Genomic DNA, 9,813 nt, shown 5'->3' on the forward strand with positions numbered 1-9,813 from the left:
AACTGACAAAACCTTTTTTTGTCTTTTTAATAGAAAAATGAAAGGAAAAGCGTGGAATTCCAGATGAAGGAATCGTCATACGGTTACCTGAATTCGCTATTTATTACTGATAATCAAATGACAGAAAATCTTTATTTGAAATGACTTTTACTAGCCTTTAGTCATTTCCGGTTCTGTACTCCAAGTTATCGTTCCTAGGCGCGTGTTCTATGTTATATCACCTCTATTTCCATGGTTTACATCAAATTCAACCTTATCTTAAAAAAAAAGTACAAGGTTAAGTTGATAAGCTAGATCAAAAAAAATACTGTCGCTTTCGGGTCGTTATGGAATATAATGAAAATATTATACTATGACTATGGCGTTAAAGGTTCAAGTTTGACCTTTCAGACCTCTACTTTTACTTTAGTGTTCTACTTTTAATTTAGCATTTAAATTTTTATCAATGGGGAGATTTCTGTTGTTTCTGTCATATGTAGGAACTAAGTACAGGTAATTAATTCGTTTAGATCTAATTCAATTACGAAAAATAATCTGAAATTGTAGGGGAAAGTTACTTCCAGTAACAATTCACTCTCAACCGGCATCTGGGTATGAGACTCTTATTGAAGTTATTGACTTAATTGAGGAGAGCATTTTATTAATTTTTAAATCATGAGAAATGAAATGAAATGAAATGGGGTTTAACGTCCTACTGTTCTGCTCCTAAACTGGGCTAATGAAGACGGGCATATGCCATACAGTCTGCGATAAGGGAAATTTTGCCCAGGCAGCGGCACTATACATATATATATATACGGCCTAGTCTTATATAGAATTACATTTCCAACTGCCAAGGGATCTTTTACGTGCATGCCAATGTGTACACGGGACCTTGGTTTTTCGTACCATCCGCACAACTAGACAGCTGTCCTTGTCAATCCCTCCGTCCTGCATCACTGACAAGGGGAAACCACGCCGGAAAATCTGGATGACGTTTCTCGGCCAATGCAGGGATCGAACACCTGACCTCCAGGCTAGCGAGCCAGCGTCTTACCCACTTAGCCACCGCGATCCCCTTAAATCATGAGAAGTCAGCAGAAATACACTATTACAGTAATAGTAGAAAGATGATCTGATTACTGGGACAATGAAAAATCAGATGTAAACCAGTGAGACAATTAAGTGTTCAACTATAAAAGATCCTGATCCCTTAGATGATAGATCTGTGAGATCTTTCTATACAATATACAATATCAATAACCAATCATGTAGAGTACTCAATGTACAGATTATTAGGCTACAGCTGTAACCTTATGTAATATAAATTAGTGTGTTGTCTTTTGTCTATTTAAGTGGAATTCAGATACAAAAAGTAGGTAATTTACAAAGACCAGATATTAAAACAGTTGCAGGTGTATTAGAGGTTAGTTGACTTAGTTTAAAGATGCATATGTAAGAGCTATATCCGCCTATTGCAGGTCTTTTTTCTGGCTTTAAATTGTTATTTAAACATTTATTATTATGACAAGTCCATAATCAACTCTCAAGACATTCTTATTTTTCTTTTTTTTTATTATCTTAGCGCATGCGCAGGGTCTTTCCTGTGGTAGGAAACCAGAGTACCCGGAGTAAACCCACGAGGTTGAGAAGGCGCCCCTATCTCCAAGCCACATGCGTTCACATCAGAGTTGACCGGCCAGCTAGATTTCGAAGCGTGGCACTCTAGACCACTAGGCCATCCCAATCCTCCTCTCTAGAACATCGGGATACATAGATAGAATAGATAATCAAGACTTATTTGAGAATGCCAATTCCTGTTGCTACGATAATGAAAAATCTACGCTAGATCTTGTCAAACCTGAAAATGCTCATAACTTTGCTCTGAATAAAATAAAATTTTGAATATATTCATTTTTCATTTATTTATTTTTGAACTATTATTGCAAGAAAGAACAACTCTTTATCTAAACCTTATTACACAATGCATCTTTAAAGATACATTATGGGAGATTAAATAAAGAGCTGGCAGTTCTCTCACTATAATAGTTAAAAACTAGATAATTTAAAGGGAATTTTCTGAAAATTTCAGTCAAATTGATCCACTATGAACCAAGAATTAGCGATTGAATTTTTGGCCTAGCTCGATCACCATTACTAAAGTCGGTGGTTTTGAAAAGATGGATTAAATCTTTGATTTAATCAAGGAATTAAGTGAAATCTGCAATGTAGACATTGGCGCCATGGTGGCTAAGTTGGTAAGACATTGGCTCGCTAACCTGGAGGTCAGGGTTTTCTGACTTGGTCCGCATTTGTCAGTGGAGCAGGACAGAGGGCCAGGCAAGATTCCTTTGCAGTTTGAATTCGATATAACAGTAGGCCATATGCACCGGTGTTCCAGGCAAAATTTCCATTATAGCTCACTGTATGGTGTATGTCCATCTTCATTAGCCCAGCCTGAGTAGAACAGTAGGACGTTAAACCCAATTTCATTTTATTTTGCAATGTGCACATACTCTAACTGATATGTGATTGTGACAACCATTATGAACTGCTCATATGACATAACTATATGTTTTTATTTTGTAGAAATGTTTGAATAATTTAGATACAAGAGATGAAGTTAAAGTTAGAACATCAAGTAGAACAGATCAGGGAGTCCATGCACTTATTAACACTGTTCATATAGATATTTTATAGTAAGTAGGTGCTACACATGTTGGGGGTTGGATGGCCGAATGGTTAGCACATACGCACTCTATCATAAGGCCTGTCATTGAGTCAACTGGTGTGGTTTCAAATACTCGGTTGTACATGACAAGGAGTATGGTCGCCTGTCCAACCTCGTGGGTTTTCTCTGGATCCTCCCACTGCTAAAGACCCCTACGCGCAAGTGAATTATTGAAATGAAATTAAACCATATGTGAGTCCCGAAATGACCTAGTTTGTGTCGAGTGGACGTTAAACCCCATTTCTCTCTCTCTCTCCCCCTACACATGTTACAACTGGCTTTCTAAAGCAAGATCAGAAATTTAAGATGGAAAGACCTCCATGATTTGGTGCAAAAAATAAATTGTTGATTTCATTGTTTTCCTGAAAAACAATCTGTGATCATTTGAGTCGATACATACAGATTTTGTGTTCAACTGTTGACACTACATAAAGACATGATAAAGTCTAAAAGATTGGTAAAGAAGCCGACTCCGCTTGACCTTTTGAAACAAAATTTAATAATCCTTCACTTAGCAAAAGATTCAGATCAACCTAATTTAATACTTTATTGAGCTGCTTTAAGATAATCTTTTAAATAAACTTTTACAAAATAAAAAAATTACTGTATGTTTTCTCTGATTTTCAATCAATGGCAATACATCTTTTTTTCTTTAAACATACATTATGCAAGAGCTAAATCTGGCAATTGCAGGTCTTTCTTTAGGCCTGAAATGTTATCTAAATTATTAATTAACTTATCCAGACCATAATCAACTCTTGATGTCATCACTAGCCTGCGATATTTACTGGATTAGAATCCTATATGCTGCTCAATTTGATGTGATGATTAAATCAAAAAAATGGATAATCGAGACTATGTTTTTTATCGTACCAACTTTAGTAATGATCGTACCAAAATTCAATCGCTAAATTCTCGGTTCAGAGTGGATCAATTTGACTTAACTTTTCAGCAAATTCCCTTTACATTATCTAGTTTTTAACTTTTATAATGAGAGCTGCCAGCTCTTTACCTAATCTCCCATAATGTATCTTTAACTTCGTTCAACTTGCCAATAAACTAGGACATGGCACAATTTAACACAAACATTCGTATATATATTGAATAATTTAATTGAATATATATTGAATAATCTTTGGAAATTGAATATAATCAGAATGACATACCTGTTTTATATGATCATTTTATTTGCTCTTTAATTTCCTCCAAATTTTATGTTTTCGGTTCTCTAATTGTGCATACATTTTTGGTTTGCTAAATCCTTTTATTAAACTACTTTCTTTAAATAAAGCTGGATATGGTGTAAATTAGATACTAACTTTTTTTTTCCATTTTATCTACATTTGCAGCAAATATGGACAGGAATTTGAAGCAAGTAATCTCACATCTTATCTAAATAAAAAATTATCAAGAGGTGGAGAATATATTAGGTAAAGTTATTTGATAAAACACTAATCTTGTCAATTTCTAATTCCTCAAATATACAGGAATCCATCTGATTTGTAACCGAGGGGAACATTAAGTTAATGATTCAAAATTTGTGCCAAGTGTTCTTTTACTACCCCTTTCAGCTAATACAGCATAGTGGTGAGGCACCTTTGTTTAAAATGCCCTTTTCTTGGCAACTACTTAACTACTTGACAAGCAATGAACTATAGAAACAATACTGCCTATATACTACTAGACCCAGTCTCCAAGCATACATGTGATATACTTTAGATTGTTTTTTTATCATGATGTGTCAAGCCCTTTCTCAGTAACACTTGGTCCAAATATGGTCAGTGACCCATTTATAATGAAGGAAAATATTGCAAAAATTAGTTTTCAAATTCTTGTTTGATTTTTAAGTTACATATAATTGTTATTTCAGAATTTTAAAAACTATGCGAGTATGTGATGATTTTCACTCTCGTTATAATGCGATTGGTAGGAGTTATCTGTATAGATTAGCTATACCTAGATCAGAAGATGATGTTGATGATCCTAAGACTTTATGGTGTCCTTTGGAGAGTGATCGACTTTATTTTGTGAAGTAAGTTGGGAGACTAAAGGGGAGATAACTTAAAAAATTGGCAAGGTTACTTTCTCCTGTCTCAATCTTCAACAAGTTTCATATATTTTCAAACTTGAAAATAAGGCCACACAAAAAAAAAAATTCTGGTTCTAAGACACTGCTGCATCATCAAAAATGGGCCTTGCAGGGCGGATCCAGAGGGGGGGTTTGGGGGGTCACCCCCCCCCCCCCCTTCTCAGCTTCATAAATTTTTTTTGTATATCAAAACTTTTTATGAGAAAAGTTTCTCTACCGTGTGTTTTATCGTCAGATGTGGGACAGGATGGGCACTCAAAGCACGAGATAATGATATAGACATTATGTGATATCACAATTGATGCTTTTCATCCATGAAATTGAATCACAATGTCATTGTATTAATTCATAATAAAAATTTCTCTGTTTAAAAAGCTCAATGTGTATGTATATTCGCCAAAATGACGATAGAGACCAAGTGGGAGGGGGGGGGGAAGATACATTGTCTCAGAAACCTGGCAAACCCCCTCCTGCAAAAATTCCTGGATCTGCCCATGCCTTGTCACCCATTTTTATTTTTAAGAATATAAAAACAAAGTTAATAATTTCTGCACCAATTCTTTAAATGACATCTAGAAGCATGGTTAACTATTCATAACAAAACACAACACAAGGTATATATGGATATAACTACTTCTCTATTATTTAATAACCACATTTCGTAACATGTACAGGTCATGTTTTCAAGTTAACGTGACCTGTATGTGTTATGAAACGTTGTTATTAAATAATAGAGAAGTAGTTATAAGTTAACTTGAAAATGTGACCTGTATGTGTTACGAAACGTCCTTATTAAATAATATAGATGTTTTGTTATGGATTTCTGCACCTTCATTTCTTGCGAACCAAGGGCAGTAACTCTATTAAACGTTTCTTGAAAAGAGGAACTGAACACTAGAATCGGCTATCAAGTACTTAACCATGGGAACACTATTGACAACCATAAACGACACTAGGTAATTTTTTGGGAAGGATTGTCTGAGAATCAGAATATTTTTTTTGTGTGGCCTATGTAATTTGATTTTATGCAGTATATGTGTCTGATACAACTAAATGGCTGAGGGAATGTAATAGAAACCAAATTTCACTCTGTTAGCCTGAACTCATACTAATTCTAGTTTAACTTGAGTTCGAATCCCAAACTGGGCAGAGAAGAACTTTCAGGATTATACAACCTAGTCATTCGGATGGTATGAAAACCTGAGGTCGAACCATGTACACATTGGCATTGAACAATTGCTGTATAATTGGAAACAGCACATCGGGGCAACATGTTTGTGTCCAAATGACCAAAGTGTTGTGTTGTTAGATGAGATATCAAAACCCATTCCTTTCCACCATATATTACATAATAATTGTCAATAAATTTTCTGTTTTTTAGACGCCCATTTAATGTAGAAGCATTCTTAAAAACAGCAGAAATATTATCTGGCGTGCATGATTTTAGTGCCATAACTGTTGAATCACAACGACGTGACGGAATAACACATCCCTACAGAAATGTAACAATTGGTATACGAAGAGGCGATATGATTTTACAAAAAGAATATAGTTTAAAACCTGATTATGATGTGTGGGAAATGCATTTCAAATCGAAGTCCTATCTTTATAAACAGGTAATATTTAATGACTTTTTGATTAGTGTAATCTGGTTATTTAATGACTTTTTGATTAGCGTAATCTGGATATTTAATGACTTTTGGATTAGTGTAATCTGGATATTTAATGACTTTTTTGTTTAGTGTAATCTGGATATTTAATGACTGTTTGATTAGTGTAATCTGGATATTTAATGACTGATTAGTGGAATCTGGATAGGGATTTGTAAGATTGTAGTGTTCCCTGCTTGTGAGTTTCCTGTTAATGAAACGACAGCCTGTGGGTGTACTATGGGTCCTTACTCCTTACAAACCCCAATCGATGTTACTGAAAGGACAACCCACCTGCATGTGGGTGTATAATGGATCCTTACCAACCAAAGTTGATGTTACTGAAAGGACAACCCACCTGCATGTGGGTGTATAATGGATCCTTACCAACCAAAGTTGATGTTACTGAAAGGACAACCCACCTGCATGTGGGTGTATAATGGATCCTTACCAACCAAAGTTGATGTTACTGAAAGGACAACCCACCTGCTTGTGTGTGTATAATGGATCCTTACCAACCAAAGTTGATGTTACTGAAAGGACAACCCACCTGCTTGTGGGTGTTAATGTCTAACACTTGTTTACGTTTTATTTCATTTTAGATTCAGGAGCCACAGTGGCTAAGTAAGTAAGATGCTGGCTCACTAGTCTGGAGGTCACAGGTATGATCCTGGTGTTGGCCGAGAAAATTCATCAGGATTTTCGGGCATGGTTTCCCCATGTCACTGGTGCACCACTGAGGTCCTGACAAGGACAACTGTCTATTCATTTGGATGGGATGAAAAACCAAGGTCCCGTGTACACATTGGTTTACACGTAAAAGATCCCTTGGCAGTTGGAATTTGATATAAGAGTAAGCCATAGCGCCGCTGTCCGAGCAAAATTTCCCTTATAGCACACTGCATGGTATATATATGCCCGTCTTCATTAGCCCAATCGGTGCAGAACAGTAGGAAGTTAAACCCCATTTGATTTGATTTTAGATTCGTCGAATGATTGGTTGTATGGTTGCTGTTGGTAGAGGAAAGTTTCAGGTGGAGGATATAAAGAAATTTTTACAAGATCCAAAACATTTAGAAGATCACAAGATTGAATCAGCACCATCATGTGGTCTTTATTTAAAAGATGTCTATTATAAAGCATCAGGTAATTATTTATATAATGAAAACCACCACTCTCTAAAATACAAATATTCGTGAAATATGAATGGCTGATTAAGAGAGGGAGAGAGAAATGGGGTTTAACGTCTACTCAGCACAAACTAGGTCATTTCGGGACTAATATATAGTTTAGTTTTATTTCAATAATTCGCTTGCGCAAAAGGGGTCTTTAGAATTGGGAGGAAACCAAAGGACCTGGAGAAAACACTCCTTGTCACGTACAACCGGGGAATAGAAACCACACCAGTTGACTCAATGACAAACCTTATGATACAGCATGCACGCACTAACCTTTCAGCCATCCAACTCCACTGAAAGGCTGATTAATGACTATTAATTATTTAAGTTTATTAAGTCAATGCCTTGATGGAGTTCGAAGATGAGCAGTTTCTGCTTAGGGTAAGCAGAGATAAGCAATTTGATTGGTTGATGCTTTGGGACACCATAACTTTAGTTCTAATTAAGTGAGAGTGATGAAACTTTGTGTATAGCTTCATTACATCAATACCTTGACTAAATACGATAATGAGCATTTTCTGCTCAGGGTAAGCAGAGTGATAAGCAATTTGATTGGTCACGACTTTGGAACACAATGACTCTCCTTCTAATTGAGCCAGAATGTTCACACTAATAGGTGTCTATTAAGTGAATGCCTTGATGGAGTTCGAAGATGAGAATTTTCTGCTTAGGGTAAGCAGAGATAAGCAGTTTGATTGGTTGATGCTTTGGGACTCGATAACTTTAGTTCTAATAAAGTGAGAGTGATGAAACTTTGTGTATAGTTTCATTACAGTTTCATTATAGTTCCATAGCTTTATTACATCAATACCTTGACTAAGTTCGATAATGAACATTTTTCGCTGAGGGTAAGCAGAGTGATAAGCAATTTGATTGGTTGAGACTTTGGAATTTAGGTAGAATGTTCAAACTTCGCGTAGGTGTCTATTAGGTGAATGTTTAAACTTGATGTAGATGTTCATTAGGTGAATGTCTTGACTGAGTTCAATGATTAACATTTCGAGCTGACGCTAAGCAGAGCTAATCGATTTTATTTGCCAATGGTTTGGAACAAGATAATCTTCCTTCTATCTGATAGAGAGTGATGAAACTTAGTGTATGGTTTGATTGCTCGATACTTTTGAAAAAATAAATGTGCGATTAATTAATATGTGTCATCTATTTTTTTGGGGATTTCGGCGGGGGACATCAGTCTCACTGTTGGCTTGTTTTTTATATTTCAGATTTAGTTTACTGGCCTAACAGAGATGTCGATTATGAATTATTCTTAGATGAAGCATATCAAAATTATTATAATTATTCAGGAAGTCAAAGCATCAAATCTCAAAAAGAAAATAATGCATTTAGTGACAATGACACGGAAGAAAATAAAAACACAGAATTAACAGAATGTGGGAGAGAATCTGATTTGTTAAAAGAAGAGACCGATCAAAGTTGTTTCAGTTATTTAAATAGTTTGACAAACAACAACCAGAGTGAAACCAGTTGTATTGATGAAAGTAAAATAAGCCTAAAATGTGAAAATGAAACAAGTCTAGATTTTGAAAATGAAACAAGCTTAAAATGTGAAAGTGAAACAAGTTCAAGTTGGGAAAGTGAAACAAGCTTAAAATGTGAAAAAGAAAAAAAATTTAAATGTGAAAATGAAACAAATTTTAAATGTGAATGTGAAATAGAGGAAAGTAAAAATGTTAAAATTACACATGGTGGTAGTTGATATAGAATGTGTAATTAATTAATGTAGTTAGCGGATTGATTGATTGAATAAATGTGTGTGATAAATCTAAACGTTTTGTACAGGGTCTTATCTAATAATGCAAGAATTTTGAAAAAAGGAACCTTCATAGGAGATTTGTGTAGTCCTACAATTTTTACAGAAATTTCCAGGTTGTGATAAAGGTAAATTTATCGTTCGTCTACCCTCCCTGTTCTTGCAACTTCATTAAAATATAGGTTATCTGATGGCAACAAAAGGTTTTCAGATTTGCTGTTGATGAAACTTATTCAGCAAATGTTGATTTCCTTTCTGACATTGTCCCCAGAAAAATAATCGGATGCCCTGGAGTCGGTACACCCAAGTAGTTCAACAGTTACAATATGATGCAGGTACTTTAAGGGATTGAGACCACCATTGCTTACTACTATATTCTAATACCATAATACTACAGTATAGTCATACTCCTCGCA

General features: G+C 35.3%; 1 protein-coding gene across 3 annotated transcripts; it reads left to right on the plus strand.

Moving 5' to 3' along the window:
* Positions 1-9,414, plus strand: LOC126826812 (tRNA pseudouridine synthase-like 1). Of its 3 annotated transcripts, XM_050555911.2 has the most exons (8): positions 1-492; positions 1,336-1,405; positions 2,569-2,678; positions 4,060-4,140; positions 4,581-4,742; positions 6,181-6,415; positions 7,432-7,594; positions 8,850-9,414. In XM_050555911.2, exons 1-8 carry the CDS (start codon positions 446-448, stop codon positions 9,341-9,343), a joined length of 1,362 nt encoding a protein of 453 aa, XP_050411868.1. In that variant the 5' UTR covers positions 1-445; the 3' UTR covers positions 9,344-9,414. The 3 variants fall into 3 exon arrangements, with proteins under 3 accessions (XP_050411868.1, XP_050411870.1, XP_050411869.1); XM_050555913.2 differs by lacking the exon at positions 1,336-1,405 and having other exon boundaries at positions 5-492; XM_050555912.2 differs by lacking the exon at positions 2,569-2,678 and having other exon boundaries at positions 440-492.
* Positions 9,415-9,813: the final 399 nt, after the last annotated feature.

Source organism: Patella vulgata, chromosome 7, assembly GCF_932274485.2.
Source record: "Patella vulgata chromosome 7, xgPatVulg1.2, whole genome shotgun sequence".
Classification (NCBI taxonomy): Eukaryota; Metazoa; Mollusca; class Gastropoda; family Patellidae; genus Patella; species Patella vulgata.

Excerpts from the sequence above, each read along its gene's own strand:
- LOC126826812 (XM_050555911.2), top strand. The coding sequence starts at position 446 with ATGGGGAGATTTCTGTTGTTTCTGTCATATGTAGGAACTAAGTACAG. Across the intron at positions 6,416-7,431 it reads AGTCCTATCTTTATAAACAG|ATTCGTCGAATGATTGGTTG; the intron begins GTAATATTTAAT and ends ATTTGATTTTAG. Across the intron at positions 7,595-8,849 it reads TGTCTATTATAAAGCATCAG|ATTTAGTTTACTGGCCTAAC; the intron begins GTAATTATTTAT and ends TTTATATTTCAG.